Source organism: Nannospalax galili, unplaced genomic scaffold (assembly GCF_000622305.1).
Source record: "Nannospalax galili isolate Female #2095 unplaced genomic scaffold, S.galili_v1.0 scaffold781, whole genome shotgun sequence".
NCBI classification, from domain to species: Eukaryota; Metazoa; Chordata; class Mammalia; order Rodentia; family Spalacidae; genus Nannospalax; species Nannospalax galili.
The window spans coordinates 4,268,334-4,285,861 of record NW_008346898.1 but is presented as its reverse complement, the minus strand read 5'-3'; the positions used below and the strand labels follow the sequence as shown (position 1 = coordinate 4,285,861).

At 41.6% G+C, this 17,528-nt stretch overlaps 1 protein-coding gene across 5 annotated transcripts in view; it reads right to left on the bottom strand.

Moving 5' to 3' along the window:
- Map2k6 (mitogen-activated protein kinase kinase 6) overlaps positions 1-17,528 on the bottom strand; it is a 139,194-nt gene that overhangs the window by 43,193 nt on the left and 78,473 nt on the right. For 4 of the 5 annotated variants that reach the window (XM_008843222.2, XM_029568387.1, XM_029568388.1 and 1 more), the window contains one exon: positions 4,339-4,405. In XM_008843222.2, the coding sequence (XP_008841444.1) occupies positions 4,339-4,405 (67 nt within the window). Of the gene's footprint in view, positions 1-4,338; positions 4,406-7,573; positions 7,592-17,528 lie in introns of those variants that run through there. The other variant, XM_029568389.1, reaches the window with a different exon arrangement.

Genomic DNA, 17,528 nt, shown 5'->3' with positions numbered 1-17,528 from the left:
AAGGGACTTCCCAGTATAGAACTGGGAAAAAGAACAGCAGACCCCAATCTTATCTAAAGGAATATTTACAAGTGAATGCTGCTAGATGAGGAACAGCTGACCCTCCTAAAACAAAGACCTCTAGCTAGGCTGACTAGATTCACCAGAAGGGCAAGTAGTGGGGAATGGCTGGGGTGCTGACAACACAGCGGACAGTAGCAGGGATATCAGAGCATAAGGGCTCTAGTGGGGGGAGGGAGGCTAGGGGAGGGTGCCATGAAACCATTCCTACTTTTAATTATTTTATTTATTTACTTTGTTATTTATTTTGCATGGATGAGTGTCTTGCCCATATGTATGTACGTGAACCATGTGCATGCAGTACCTATGGAGGCCAGACTAGGGCAACAGATGCCCTAGAACTGGAGTTACAGATGGTTGTTGGCCACCATGTGGCTGCTGGAAACCAAACCTGGGTCCCAGCAAGTACTCTTAACCACAGAGCCATCTCTTTCCCTGATTAAGACCATGATAGTGAAAGACTAACTGCTTTCCCTCTAAGACAGAATACAAAGAAAGGCTTTCTACACCTATCAATGTTATTATAGTAATGAATATTCTTGCCACTTTAATAAGGCAAGAAAACTAAAGTTAAAAAGAAATAAGGAGATAGAAAGGAAGAAATAAAACTATCTGCAGGCAGCATGGCTGCCTACATAAAAAAAAAAAAAAAAAACCATAAGGGAGGTGCCTAAGCCTCTATAACTAATAAGTGTGACCACAGAACAATCAATCATGTTTCTATATGCTGATAACAGACAGCTAGAAACAAAAGCCAAAACCTGAATAGCAGCTCTAAAGAAAACCAAATGTAAATCTTAGATATAAATCATAACAAACCCTTAATATAGGATCATATTAAACAACAGTATATAAAATGTGGGTGAAAGAAATCTGGGGCTGGGGCTGGAGAGATGGCTCAGCGGTTAAGAACACTGTTCTTGCAGAAGACCCGGGTTCAAATCCCAGCACCCACATGGCAGCTAACAACTGTCCGAAACTCCAGTTCCAGGGGATCTGACAGCCTCTTCTGTCCTCTGCAGGCTTTGCACAACATGGCTTCACTTACCTACATGTAGGCAATATACACATACACATAAAATTAAAATAATAAATAAAATATTTTAAAATAAAAAATAAAAAAAAGAAAGAAATCTGGGGCTGGGGCTGGAGAGATGGCTCGGCAGTTAAGAGCACTGACTGCTTTTGCAGAGGACCCTGGTTCAAATCCCACCACCCACATGGCAACTGTCTGTAATTCCAGTTCCAGAGGAATCTGACACCCTCCTCTGACCTCTGCAGGCATTGCACGACATGGGTGCACCTACCTACATGCAGGTATATACACATAAAAATAAAAATAATAAGAAATCAAATATTTTTAAGAAAAAGAAATGCAGGAAATCTAAAGACCTGGAGAAATGTTATTATGTTCACCCACTAGCAGCCTGAATGTAAAAGTATCAATTGTAAGTTGATTTACTGGTTAAACTCAATTCCTAAGAAAATGTCAGCAAGTTTCTTTCTCGATATAGAGAAGTTTATTCTAAAACTAATAAGTAAAGAAAAAGGCTCCTTCAGAGGCCAATATAACTTTGAAAAAGAGGAACAATACAGCCATGAATAAAAGCCTAAAATAATAAAATAACAAGATTAATTTAAGAAAAGAACTGAGTCGGAGAAGCCACTAATCCCACTGCAATAGTCAAGAGAGTGTGGTACTGGCAGAAAAACGGCCTCATAAATCAGTAGTGAGTATGCCCAATTAGTAATAGACAAACGGGAAAGGTGGGCCAATGGGGGAGAGACAGCACTGACAGCTCATTGAGCTGGAGCAACTGGAAAGAAATTGTCAAAAAACACAAAACTCAATGTAAACTCATACAACATTTAACTCCAAGTGGATCCTGGCTTCAATGTAACACTAAAATGTTTAGACAAGAACACAGACGGTCTCAGGACCTAGGACAAGGTAGAGAATTCTTAGACTCGTTAGTTACCAAGCATAATCTGTAGGAAGACTAGTTAATGAATGGGATTCTATCAAAATCCAAAAACTGTTCTGTGAAAAGTCCTGACTAAAAAGAAAGGACCAATTACAAGCTGGAAGCAAGCATTTCCATATGACGTACTTGAAAAGGTCCTTGTGCCTAGAATGAATAAATGACTCTCAGAAGTTAGTACTAAAGGACAGTGGATCTAATGAATAAGAACAAAGTACAGTGATTTATACGTAGGAGAATGTCCTGGTGACACCTCTGTCTTTGTATGCTAACCAAAAATTAGTTTAAAAAAATAGTCATCTAATAGGCTGCAGGCAAAAGGTATGCACAGACATCTCACCAATGAAAATATGCAGATAGGAAATAATCACCTAAAATATGTTCTACACAGTGAAATTGAAGCTATATTGATATGCCTGTAATCAGAAGGACAAAAATACAAAGATAGTGGTAACTCTAAATGCTGGCAGAGATACAGAGAAATGCTGTGCATAATTCATACATCATTAGAATATAAAACAGTACCATCATTCAAGCAAACACACACACACACACACACACACACACACACGAGTGCTTATATAGCTGGTGAAATCAAAGATCTATTGGCTGCACCAAAATGACTTCTGGATTCTGATAATATTCCACAGTTGCAGAAGAGGTTAACCTGGGTATGTAACGTGGTTTTCCTGCACGTTTCTTTGCAATCTCGTATGAACCATGAATTATTTCAGAGTAAAAATCTTTAAAGTATCTCCCATAAAGTCCTGTACAACATAAGGAAGTCTCATATTTGACTACAGACACTCTAGAAACCAGTCATAAAAAATTAATAGCATTACATTAATACTAATAGAATATTCATAATACATTATTACATTAAGTTCTTATATTTACAGTGGGAGGGAACCCCAACTACTCAGAGGAATCTCCTTCCAACAAACCCAATTTTCACAGCTGTCGTGAGAGGAATTTCTCCTTGTAGAGTCTCATGAAAAGAATATTCCAACTGAGTTCAGGCTCTCGAGCCAGTCCCCAGAACCCTGAAGAACAACCCTCTTCAGTGGAAACTTTCTCCGCACTGCTCCCTACAAAGCAAAGACTTACGTCCTCCATATGCCGTGACCACAGACACCGTCCTTTTTAGGAACACGTCCAAATACTAGTGGGTGCTTTTTCCGATAAGATGGATCACAATTGAGGCTAAAAATCATTTGCAAGAAGGAGTCCTTTTTTAGGCCTGAGCAGAAGCCTTAACAACCCAAGGTCCCTCGGGAATGCACTCTGTACGTACACTTGCCCTCCCACTCAGGCATCTCTGTTGTGGCACACCTCTGTGTGTATCCTCCTAGGTAGGTGCACTGGATGTTGTGGTGGTTTGAATGAAAATGTCTCCCATAGGCTCCAAGTGCTTGGACATTTTGTCCCCAGATGATGGCACTGTTTTGGGAGGTTTTAGAAGGTGTGGCTATCCTGGAGGAAGCATGTCACTGGGGGTGGGCTTTAAGAGTTCTTAAGCTTTGCCAGATCTCCAGTTGCTCTCTTGCTTCCTGTCCCTGTGTGATGATGTGAGAGCTTAGCTTCTGCTGCTCCTGCTCCAGCCACCTCCAGTTATATGGACTATAACTCCCCTGGAACCGTAAGCTCAAATTCTTCTTTCTATAAACTGCTTGGGTCAGTGTTTCTATCACAGCAACAGAAAAGTGACTGATACAGATGTCCAGGCAGATGTTAAGACTCCCAACCAACCCCACAGAGGGACAAGGAGATTCATGCAGAGTCTTGACCCTCCTCTCTAGTATTGGAGTCCATTTATCACTTTGGGACAAAGCTCGGTCTAACAAAGAAGTGTTCCTTTACTTCATACTACCTTCTGGAGTTAGAGGGTAGGATGTGGGTTCCATCTCAACCCAACTTGTACCCTCACAGGGTACGAGAAATCCTTCACAGGGATTTCCTTGTTCATTCAGATCTATAGGGAAACGATAAGACAGTCCATGTCCTGGGAACCTTCTGGGCCTACATAGGATCTCAACTCCCAAATGCATGTGGCATGTAGTTATGACCCAGCCAATAATTTGAGACACTGACTTCAAAGCTACCCATTAAAGACTGACAGACATGATTATTTCTGATCTCAGAACAGCGAACAAATGACTTCCCTCTCAAATGGCTTCTTTCTAACAACGATATACAAAGTCAAGACTTCACTCACTAGTCCAAAAATGAGCACCCACTGCAAATACATACAGTACGTACAAGAGCCTGGATTAGAACAATCATCTTGCCAACTTACGTGGAACTAGTCTGAGGTTGCTCAAATGCTTCTTTTGGAATTTTAAGGCCAGGATTTCGCTTCTTGCCTATGGGGAAAGACACAAGGAAAAAGTTAAGAATCTACAGAACTTCAAGAGAGCAGAGGTATAGACTGCTAGGCAAGGGGACAGGCTTGCCACAAGCATACGCTTTCCCAGCTCAAAACACAATTTCCTACTAAAGTATTCATTCCACGAGTGATCAGGACCAAGGTACCAGAAGGCACTGTGTTTCTTAAATTAGGTCTGGAATCAGAAATGGTGGTATTGTTGGCCCAGGGTAAACACGTCAGGGTGAAAGTGGTGATTCTTGATTCGGGCGTAGCTCAACAGGAAAGCACCAGCCTACCATCCACAAGACCCTGGGTTTAATCCCCAGCAAGGAAGAAAGGCCGTCAACTCTCTTTTGCTAGGAAGATGAACACTTCCTCCCTGTTGAGAGATTGTTACACTCATTTCTTTGGATTTTCTTTTAAATATAATACAATATAATAATTGTGATGGCAGATGGCATTAATTATAGGTAGGGTATTTCTGTTGCTGTTCATTTGTTATTATTTTTAATGTCAATAAACTGTAATCACTCTGATTTCAGTATCTTACAGTTTTCTAAATTGGTCTGTGAACAGTTGTTAGAACTGATGATGGAAATGAATTTAAAACGTCTTTTCCACTGTTTTGCTCTGGCTTATTGCCCAGCTACCTACCAGAGGCTGAAAGGCTTAACAGAAAGCATTTTAATACTTGAAGACTACAACAGTACTTTATTTCTACTGCTCTGCTCCAAAAAGGATTACGATCACAAACGGGCCTGTACCGGGGGGTTATCGCTTCTTTGGGGCCCAGATGGGAATTTAGCCCCATGTTGTTCATCCCTGGGCTGAGACTACAAGGAAGCTTGGCTTGAGTCTTTTTGTTGATGAGGTAAAAAGAGCAAACTGAGAAATGCCAGCTTAGGAAGCAGACTGGAAAACTCAGTCTTATAGGAGCCTGGGATTTTTCCTCCTGTAGGCAGATCCTGGGTCTCTCACTTGGCAGGGGAAATTAAAACAGGGCTGGATCTGACGCCCGTCATTCCACCTCCCTCCCATCCCTTCTCTGTATGGCAAGTGAGCACGGCAGAGCTGACACAAGCCCTGGATGAGATCTGGGTGGATTTTTAAACTTCTCAAAATAACAAGAAATTAAAGTAAACTCTTTGGATGAAAATGGCATCCAAAGACTTTGGCCAATCTCAGAGACAGCAATGACCTCGTCAGAACCTGAGACCAGGTCTCCTGATACTCAAGGTGGAGCACGTTCCACTTACTACAAATGTTGGAAGCATAGGAAAGGCCAAGCAGAGTGGGGTAGGGGCACACGGGATTTTGGGTTTGAAAATCACCAAGTTCTTCCTTTTACTAAATGTATTCACTAACTCTTCTGTGGCTGTGATATAACACTATGACCAAGGCAACTTGGTCATAGAAGGAAGAGTTTATTTGGGCTTATGGTTCCAGAGAGATAAGAATTGTCAGGCACGGCAGCAGGAGCAGGAAGCTGAGAGCTCACATCTTGAACACGAACACAAAACAGAGGGAGCACATTGGAAGTGGATAAGGCTACGAACTCTCAGAGCCCACACCCAGTGGTGTACTTCCTCCAGCAAGGCCACACCTCCCAAAGATTCCATAACCTCCAGAAGAGTGCTCCCAACCTGGGAACAGCGATCAAATACTTGAGCCTATGGGGGACATTTCTCGCTCAAACCACTACATCAAGTAACCTTTAGACTGGCATTTGATCTGACTCTCAGTTTCCTCCACTGTAAAATGCAGAGAAGGACAGAAAAATACAGAAGTATTTTATAAAGCCTATTTCTTTGGACTTGTGAGAATCAAAGCAGACATGAAACACCACAAGTATCTTGTAATTACTGTCATATGGAGAAACACTCAGTACTGTCTTACTTTTAAAATAATGATAATAATTTAAGAAATTCATGAATAAAATTAGCTATGTTATCACAATCCAAGTATAGTATGTAATTGAGGGTTTTTTATTTTAAAGCTATTCTTTAAAAATTCAATATAGATGAATTCCACCAAGCAGTACATAGCCAGGTAGCTAGTATTCAACATAAAGAAAACCATTTAGTAAAATCATTAGGAAACAATTTTTCTCAATTAGCTCTTCATTTCTTTCTACGCATTTTATAAGATTCAACACTCAGTGTTCACTCCTGCTGCTACTCAGGTGGCCGTTCAGTACTTTTTATGAAGTTAATCCAGCACAATACAATGTCTATTGGCAATACATGCAGCTTTTTACTGGGCTGCTAGGTGGTGTGTCTGGTTGTGAGAAGACAGTGGTTGAACGTAAGAAGTTTCACCCATGAATCTCAGCCCTACAGAGAATGCAAATTTCTCACTCCACTGAGAAATAGGATTCAAAAAGTTCAAATCACTACTCACGGCGATACAGGGGCACAGGTACCTGTACCAAAAAATACATCCTGTCTCTCTCTCTCAAATAAATAGTAGAATATGTTCTGCCTGTAAGAAGGGGTTCCCAGCGGCCATCTAAGCAAAACATAAGCATCATTTACTCTTCAATTCCAACATCTCTCTCTTCTTCACATCCAAGGCAGTTCCTATACGGCAGGAACAGGGATCTGTTTCTGGAGGACAAATTCCTTTGGAAAAGCTGAACATAACATTCAATCAGAGATGTTCTTAGCAGCAACTAGTTTTTACACTATAACACAACAAATTATCAAAACATCTATTCAAAGACAGAGAAAAGGAAAGAGGGATGAAAGAAGAGGAGAGAGAGAATTTTTATGGGATAAAAGAACAATAATAAATCTTCCGAGTGACCAGAGCCCTCAGGTGTCTTCATTTCTTCACCTGTAGACCCAGCTACCCTAACCCCCGTCCCCAACATCAACCTTACTCTCTTCCCCTGAATTTGCTATCCTTAGTTAAAATGATCAGCTTCTTATCTCCAGATTCGACCCCTGACTATAAGTTAGAGATTGTGCACAGTGTTCAAAGTTTTCACAAGTATAAGTTCTCTAAACATTCCAACTCCTGACAGCAAGAAAAAATACTTCCAGGAGACACAAAACTTAGTTGAACATCACTTTTAAAAAAAAATGCCCTGCAGTCACTTCAGGAAATAGATCAAATAACACAAAAACCATGCACAAACACACCAAGCCCTTCCAGAACTCACTTTCCCATCTCCAAAAGTATCAGAAACTCCAACGAGATTTTCAGAGCTGCGTCAGGGCCAACAGAAGACATCCTTTACTAAGCCCCAGAGACTGCACACTTCAGCGGGGAACACCCCAACAGAGCAGTCTCCACCTCCTGCTCCAGTCTGTGGGGCAGCAAACCTCTGTGAGTTCATTGTTCCTGGGCACTGGCTGTTCAGGGAGGGGAGAAGGGAAGCGGGAGCCATTTAGATGCCCAGGGGTGGCATTGACCATTGACCAGACCTGCAGTTTTAAATCTATAAAGTAATTCTGGAAACACGACTTCTCCATCCTTTTTATAAATGCCTCTTTCACTTCTTAAGAGAAAGAAAAACAATAGGTGGTCGGTTTCCAGCTGTGCTTATTTCTCGGCAATTTGTTTCCCCAAGGAAAGCTACCAACAGCTCATGCTAACGTTGAACACAGTGCTGGAAAAAAATTAATCGGAGGAAGCAAAATAATAATAAAGCTAAGCAGCCAGCTATGTTCATGGACCTTTTCCCTTGATATCCCAACCCAAAAATTTTAAAAGTCAGAAAATAGACTTTACCTCAGGTAGCAAACAGAAAGAGAACAGGCCTTCTCAGAGAGAATTATAGCTCCTGTATACTTTTTCTGTTGATACAAACTGCAAAAGGGAAGCCCGTTGGCCTGACTGAACACATTGCAGCCTGTGTTCCATCACCTCCCGTGTGACAGCCGTGCTGAGAAACGGTTTCTCTGAAAACAGTAGAGTCCCAACACACATAGCATAGCAAAATTCATCTTAAAGCAAAGATAGGTGATGAGAATCCATACCTGGGGCAAAACAGCACTAAGCAAAGAGGGAGAAAAAAGAGACAGAAACAGAGAAACGCTCTGCCATCAGACAGACAGTATTTACCAGGCCACATAGAAATGTTCACTAGCTTTGATCAGACACAAAATGATAACATGAACAAGAGGTCTTGCCCAGCAACACCTTGGAGAGGGTGAGCATAAAGGCCTTTTCTGATGAGCCTTATTACATAAAATACAAGGTCATGCTCCAATGCCAACCCAAATAGCACGGAGCCCCACGCTGGCCAGCAAACAGTGGCACCCCGAGATAAGCCGATGCCTAAGTATTTGTCAGCCCCACTAAGATTTGTGAGTGTGAGTCCGAGGGTCAGTGACTATGAACACAGCTTCACAAAAAGATGAAGATTCTGCCAGGTGCAATTTTATTTTGAAAATGTGTTTCCCAATATGAATGGGTCTTCGAGCCAAGTAACTGGCAACCTGGAGGCCCTGGCTGCTCTCTCCTTACAACTTATATCTGAGCTTGTGTTCCAACTATAACTGGTAATAAAACTCAGAGAAGTGTCATTTGATGTTATTAAACTACAATCATTATATGCAAAGTAGCTAATGGAGCTCAGAGGAGGAAGAGGCGTACAGGGGAAAAGAAAGCTTTACAAAAGCCACATGGAAAAGACCAAGGACCCTCCATCTCCCAAACACCACCAGATATCGCACATCACCCAGACTCTGTGCTATATGCAGAGTCTCTTAGAGCTGGGAAGCTCATTTGAAAACATCCATTCACTTTGATTTTAAGGATGCAGAATGAATCTCTTTTTTAATTATTATAAGCTTTTATTACAAACTTTTATTTTACATGTGTGCTTTGCCTGCATGTATATAAGTGCACCCATGCAATGCAAGGTCTGTGGAGGTCAGAAGAGGGCATCAGATCCCCTGGAACTAGAGTTACAGATGGTTGTCAGCCAACATGTGGGTGCTGAAAAAGGTACCTGGGTCCTCTGCAAGAGCAGCCAAGTGCTCTTAACCACTGAACCATCTCTCCAGCTATTTTAAACATAATAAGCCAGAGGAAGAAAGAAAAAGGAAGAGGAGGAAGGGAGGGAAGAGAGAGGGAAAGGAAGGGAAGAAGGAAAGGAAGATGGGAAAGATGAATAAAAACCAAGATGGAGTAGAAATATCATAAGGTTCAGCATCAATAAAATGGCATTTCCAAACCCAGCTATGATGGTGTGAAATGTCAACTTGACAGGCTCCAGAGTCACCTGGGCCTCTGGGCAGGTCTGTGGATGGAGGACTATATTGATGATAGACTTAGACAGGCCCGTCTTAATTATGGATGGGACTATTCCCTTAGCAGGAGACCCTGGATTGAATAAAATAGAGCAAGTGACACCAGCACCCATGGATAAAATAGAGCAAGCAAGCTGAGCACCAGCACCCATGGACTCCTTCCTTGCTATCTTCGTCCAGGTGCTGATACAATGTGACCACCTGCCTTAAGCCCCTGCTACCTTGACTCCCCCCTACCCCCACCCCCACCGTGGTGGACTGTACTTTGAAGTTAACTGTGAGCTAAAATAAACCCTTTCTCCCTCAGTTGCTCTGCTGGAGGATGTTATCACAGGAGGAAAAGAAAACACACCAGCTATGCTACTTATTTAGGATGTGACCTTAGGGAACATTCCTTATGGTAAACTCAGTCCCCACATCTGTAAACTAGAATGGTGTCAGCCTCACCAGCCTCTCAGACTCTGGTGATGCTGGGTAGGTGAAGAACTTGGCAGTGTCTACCATAAGTTAATTGCTCCATAGACACTTTCTTTGCTCCTGACCACAGTCCTGCTTCTGTTTTTAGACTATGAGGTTAGCAGAGTGTTCCTCTTATAGGCATCTTATGTCTTCCAATGACATCTTTTCTTCTTCCTTGAGTTACCTATGCTAAAATTACATCTTTAAAACAACTCATCCATCTTGAACCACATAGTCAGTGTTCCCACTGGCTATGGGACTCGCTCCAGCTCTGCAGATGCAGGATTTCTGGAATGTGACCTCAAAACTCATCTTACCTATTTCTATATATTTTTATAAATATTTATTTCTTTTCTTAATATAGTTTTATGGCATTAAGATCTCCTCCCCTATCTGCACCTTCCCCCACTACCCCCCACCCAGTTTAACTGTGAGCCCACCCGGGTTAAGAACCCCTTGTCTAAAGTAGAGTGTGACCAAAGTTTGACTGTCCCCCATTTCTCACTTTATAATAAGTTCCTTTTCCTCCCAGGTTCTTAATATTTTGCCTACAACCAAGCCAGTTCTATTTGACTAGTAAGAATCCCAGGCAGTTCAAGAAATGGCTCAGCAGTTACGATATTTACTGCTCTTCTAGAAGACCTGAGTTCAGTTCCCAACACTAACATCACCTGTAACTCCAGCTCTAGGAAATTTGACCCCTCTTCTGGCCTCCTCTGGGCACCTACACTCACATGTGCATACCTACACACAGATACACACATATACACATAATTTAAAATAAAATTAATCTTTTTCTAAAAAGGGGTCAAATTCTGGGGGTTGGAGAGATGGCTCAGTGGTTAAAGAGCACTAGCTGCTCTTGCAGAGAACCCAGGTTTGGTTCCTAGCACCCACATGGTGACTAACAACAATGTGTAACTCCAGTTCCAGGGGATCCAATGGCCTCTTCTGATCACCATGGGCATGGCATTGCATGCATGTAGCACAGATATATATATATATATTAATGAAAAACACCCAGACACATAAAATCAAAATAAATAATAAATAAACAAGGGGGTAGAGAGATGGCTCAGAGATTACGAGCACTGGCTGCTCATGCAGAGGACCCAGGTTAGGTTTCCAGCACCTACATGGTGGCTAACAATCTTCCTCCAATTCCAGGGGACCTGATACCCTCTTCTGACCTCCATGGGCATTGCACAACCTGATCGCACTTACATGCAGGCAATACATTCATACACATTAAATAAATAAATATTAAAAATAAATAAATGAGTTAAATTCCAAATTAAGTTCCTCACTGAACTATCTCTATCACCGATCTGAAATTGTCAATGATAATTGATGGAAGTAAAACATTATGAGAGACAAAACTGACTAATATGAAAATTTTGCTTTGTGGATCTGTGAGTGCATTTCCTGGATGGATTAACTATGGGAGAAGTCCCCACCCGAGAGTGGGTGGTGCCTTCCGGCAAAGGCTTAGATATAGAGATGTCTGAAGGGAAGGGGGCTCCTTTAGCCTTTAGCTTCCAGCCTTCATGCCTTGCAAACAAGTGCATCTACCTTGTTGCTGCTACAACTGCTGACATCAGAACCCAGGCCCTAGGACTTATACTGTGGGCTGAAGGACTAGAGGAATCCTCCTCCTAGGAATCCTCCAGGCCTTGAGCACCAGCCCCATGAAATGGCTGTTGAGACATCCAGCCCCATAGACTAAGCAGCTCCATGTTTTCAGTATGCAAAAAGCCATCATTAGATCACTCAGTTCATATCATGAGCGCCAATCTAACAAATCCCCTTATGATATATATTCATTCCATCAGTTCTAGAGAACCCTGACTAATAAAAGCACACTCTATGTCATCTTTTTATATATTTAAATGTTTCCAAAATAAAACATTCAAAGAGTAATAGGTAGAATTTTGCCAAGCAGGACTTGGGAAGGTAACAATGGGATTCCCTAGCTCCAAATCCTTGGACGTGAGTATATATCCTCATATAACCATGGGAGCTAGGAAAATGGAACGTAATCAACAGGGGAAGATGAAGAAGGAGCTCAAGAGGGGGGATAGTAGGAAACAAGTAAAATTAAGATGAGCTCTCTGTAGTAGTGAAAGGCACTGTGTATATTCAAAGAATTCTGGATTGTCTACTTTGGACAAAGGAAAAAGTGGAGACAGACACAAGTCAAGAAAAGTAGGTTGGAGTCAGAGATAACTGTAACTAATGAATTTCAAGTTCCAGACTTAAAAAGAAATGATACCTGTGCTTTTCAGGAAAATGCCATGCCACAGCCATGATTCAAACAAAACAAGAATATAATGAGATTAATCAACAACTGTAGATGTTTTGAAACTGTAGTACACACACACACACACACACACACACACACACACACGCACATGCACACACACCACACAGATGTATAGGCAAGCCTGCATGTACACGTGCATTCATGGTTTTAACCTCCAGGTCTTTGTTCACATCCCTGGAAGGTCCTTCTTGTTTGTTTCACCAGCTAAACACCAGCACTCAGCTCAATCGCATTCGAAAGCCCAGGGCACAATTAGCTTCCATCCTCAGAGCAGCCCACAGCACCTTGGACAAATCTTCACTGACCCCTCCCTATACTGATTCCTCAAACTCATCTGTTTAATCTCGTCCCCACTAGAAAGGCATGCTCTTGACAGCATGCTCTTACCTAGAGTAGCACTAGACTCAAGAACTAAGAGGCAGAAGACACAGCCTAGTGGAAAACAAACATCTGCTGAAATGTTGCTGAGACAAAATCTACACGTGTTGGGAACTTAGTGCGCAAGAGAGAGAGGAACAGAGGTTAAGTGGTAATAGGAGTAATCACAGCAAGAACAGCTGATACCACCATCATCACTACCATCACCACCACCACCAGCATCTGGCTAGTTCACATCAAGAAGAAATTAAATGAAAGAAGAGAATTGGGCGAAAGGAGACAGACGGTGCAGTGCAAGCAGATAATGAGTGCTATGGGTTGCATGTGAAATGCCCCCTCCCCAGCTCCTGTGTTTACATACTTGGTCCCCAGCTGGTGATGATGTTTTGGGAAGCTGTAGAACCGTTAGGGGGTGGGGTCTAACTGGAAAAAGCAGGTCAATGAGGAAGAGACCCTGGTGTAAGGTATACCTGGCACCTTCCTACCTCCTGTCATATCTTTCACCTTCCTGATCACTCCGTGTGAACAAGCTTCCATAACAGAACCACGAGTCACTGTTGTCACGTGCCTCTCCTTCCATGATGGACCATATCCCCTGAACTGCTGCTCAGAATAAACCCTTCCTTCCTTAAGTTGCTTCACTTAAGGGGTATTCTGTCACACGAACAAGAAATGTAACTAATACAATGAATTTCAGTTCATATGTACTAAGCGAAAAACTGTTGGCAGACGAAGCTTAAGCACGCCTTACAAGATCGATCTGGGAATGACCGAGAAGTAGAACAGATAAACAGACAGACAGGGAACTAGGAAGAATGAGAGAGAAGAAGGCAGTCAAGGGAAGGGCATTCGGAGAGAATGAGATGAGGAGAAGCAGCATGGACAGAGGATCGCTCGTCCTGTCAACAAAACCACCAGAACACGCAGCCTACCCAGAGGGGTTATCTTACAGTTCTGTATGACGGGGATGCTTTATTTAGACTCGGTACAGCTGAAGCATGTCTCGTCATGTTAGTAATTTGGTGCTGACTACATACTGTTGAAACAGCCTAAAAGTAAAGTCAAGCTGGGGCTCTCTATTTGTCATCTAAGCCCAGCATGAAGATAGGAGGGAGGCAGGCAGTGGTTCTGTGGGAAATCCCCACGTCTGGTTACTCACGTCTTCTTTATTTATGGGCTACTGCATTCATAAGTCTTTATCAAAAGGAAGTACAGTCATCAGGGTGTCAAAAAGCAGTACTTTGAAATAAAACATGGAAACAGATTGCAAAGAAATTTAGGGATGCAGCTGATCTTTTCAAAATGCATAACAAGTTTTGATAGAGTTTTAAAGGAGTATTCATTTTTAGAGATAAATACCGGAATGTTTACAAATGAAATGATATGCTTCTAGGATTTGCTTCGAAAAAATATAGTTGACAGGACAGAACAGAAAGACGGAAAGAAAAAATGAAATAAGATTAGCCACACGTTGGTAGTTGTTGAGCTCATTGACAGTAGTTCGTTAGTTTTTTTCCATTTGAGTACATTTGAAATTTATCAAAATGTAAAGATTTTAAATAACTATGAAGTTACAGAAAGCTCCCAATAATAATGTTGAACTTTTCTTGGGAGAAGTAGATTCTTTTTTTTTTTTTCAGTGTTAAGAAGCAAAACCTTTTGCATGCTAGGTGAGTACTCAGACACAGCTGCGACTCTGCCCTATTGACCACAATGATCACTTCCCCTACCAAGGAAAACCACAGGGAGGTAATGGATTCAATCAGCTGCTTGGCCACTAAGGTTACAAGGAGCTATAGAGGTACTTTGATCTACAACCTGTTCTTACAGGCTAAAGGTCTGTTCAACCTCTCTTTCGACCTGTTATGGTCTGGGTCTTAAATATCCCCAAAGGCTTAGGTGTTGAAGATTTCCAGTTCACGGCACTGTTGAAAAGTACTGGAACCTTTTAGGATCCAGCACCTAGCAGAAGAAAGCTAGGTCATTAGGAACATAACCTTTAAGAGGACACTTGGAGCTCAGCCTCTTCCTCTCTCTCCTTTTGATTCTACTCCATGAGGTGAGCCACAGTGTTCTGCCTTACCACAGGTCCAGAAGCAAAGGAAATAATTCAATACACAGAAACAGTGAGCCTAATAAATTCTCATACCATGTGCGGGCTGGAGAGATGGCTCAGCGGTTAAGAGCACTGACTGCTCTTGCAAAGGACCCAGGTTCGATTCCCAACTCCCACATGGCGGCTACGAACCGTCCTTAACTCCAGTTCCAGGGAAATCCGAAGCCCTCTTCTGACCTCCACAGCACTGCACAACACGGGTGCACTCACATATATGCAGGCAATACACTCATACACATAAAATAAAAATAATAAATAAAATATTTTTAAAAATTCTCACACCGTGTGAGTTGACTATATCTTAGGTACTTTTTAATATTATAATTATTATTTTCATTTTACATGTATGTGTTTATTGACTGCATATTTGTAAGTGCACCATGTCATGCAATCCTTGAAGAGGTCAGGAGAGAACCCTGGATTCCCCTGAAACTGGAGGTACAGACAGTTGTTAGCTACCATGTGGGTGCTGAGAACTGAACCCAAGTCCTCTGTAAGAACAGTCAGTGCTCTTAACTGCTGAGCCATCCTTCCAACCCCTATCTTAGGTATTTTGTCACAGTAAAGGAAAGCTAGTGACACATAGCTTGATCTAATTTGTTACACTGAGCTGCATTAGACCATGAACAAGTCCATCTTAAAAAGCAGCCTCTGAAATTCAGCTCTGCAAGGACATTAATCACTACATTATATTATCATAATTCTCTCTTTTATAGAGAGACTTGGAAAAATGTGTGTGTGTGTGTGTGTGTGTGTGTGTGTGTGTGTCATCATCAAGACCGAATAATTAACTGATCCCTACCTATGCGCAACATGAATGATGTTTTACTCTGTATTTTCATCCCCTTATTGGTTTAAAAGTTTAGGACTCGGAGCTGGAGAGACGGCTCAGCTGTTAAGAGCACTGGCTGCTCTTGCAGAGGATCTGGGTTCAGTTTCCAGAACCCACATGGCAGCTAACTGTCCATAAATCCAGTTCCAGGGATCCGATGCCCTCTTCTGGTCTCTATGGGCATTGCATGACATAGGTGCACTTAAACACCTGTAGGCAATATACTCACACATAGGATAAAAAATACAATAAAATATTTTTTTAAAAAACTTTAGGACTCACTGGGAATAATATTTATAGTCATTTTTGAGTTAGGGTTGTTTGGGGCCTCTACTTTGTATTCTTTTACTATAACATTTTACTATAGAACGCTTTAAATATATGAGAAGAAGAGTTAAAACCAACCCCTATGTCCCTAGTCACCAACTTCAACAATTATCAACACATGGTCAGGTTTGTTTCAACTACATCCCATTCAATTATCCAAACATCAAATCACTTTAACCATAAATGTTTTCACCAGATAGTGCTAAAGAAATGATTTGAAAACACATAACCATAATACCATTATCACACCTGCACAAATACTTTTTAAATATCTACTTAGTGTCACAATTTCTAATTGTCTCAAAATATCTTGTGGTGGTTTGAATGAAAATGTCCCCATGGGCTCCAAGTATTTGAACATTTTGTCCCCAATTGGTGGTGCTCGGTTGGAAGGTTTTACAAGGTGCAGCCATGCTGGAACATCACTGGGGTGGACTTTGAGAGCTCTTAAGCCTAGCGAGATTTCCAGTCTCTCTATGCTTCCTGTGCCTGCTTGAGGAGCTGATTGCTTGGCTTTCTGCCCTAGCCACCTCTGCCGCCGCACCTCCTCCTTCCAGTATAGACTCTAACATTCTGAACTGTAAGCTAAGTAAACTCTTCTATAATTTGCCTCGGTCATGGTGTTTTATCACAGCAACAGAAAAGTAATGAATACATATCTCAAATATTTTTTAAATTGTATATGCTAATCAGGATCAAAATTAGGCCCAGGACTTGTGAGTGACTGATAAATCCCTTAATTTTCTTTTAACCTATGCACTGTCCTGATTACTGTTGCTCTCTGTACCCTCCAACATCACACGACTGTTTTGTGGAAAACTACGGGCTGTTTGCCCCCCCCACTGCTTTCTGTTGATCCGATTGTACCCTTGATTTGCATATGCATCTATTGGTGAGGATTTGATCAGATTCAAGTTCAATTTTTGTCTGGCAAGACTATGTTAGACAGGTGGCCTGAATTACTTTAAATTTATTGTCGAATTGCTTTAGGCCACTTAGCAAGCAATCTTAACCTTTTTAAAGATTTCTTCTATTAGTGTGTGTGTGTGTGTGTGTGTGTGTGTGTGTGTGTGTGTATGTACACGTACGTACATGAGTGCAGGTGCCACTGAGGTTAAAAGAGGACATCAGATCACTGGAGTTGGAGATACAGATGGTTGTGAGCCATCCTACTTGGGTACTGGAAACTGAACTCAGATCCTTTGTAAAAGCAGTAAGCACTCTGAACTACTAAGCCATCTCTCCAGCCCATTTTAACTTCTTAACTGAAAAAGGAAATAAATGAATTCTCAGGAATATTTGCTAATGTATAAATATTCTAATCCTTATCAATTTGATAGGCAGAGTATATCACTGTTTTTAGGCACAGTTATAAAGATATTTAATGAAACAGTACTTTTATGTGACTCCTGACCTCTATAT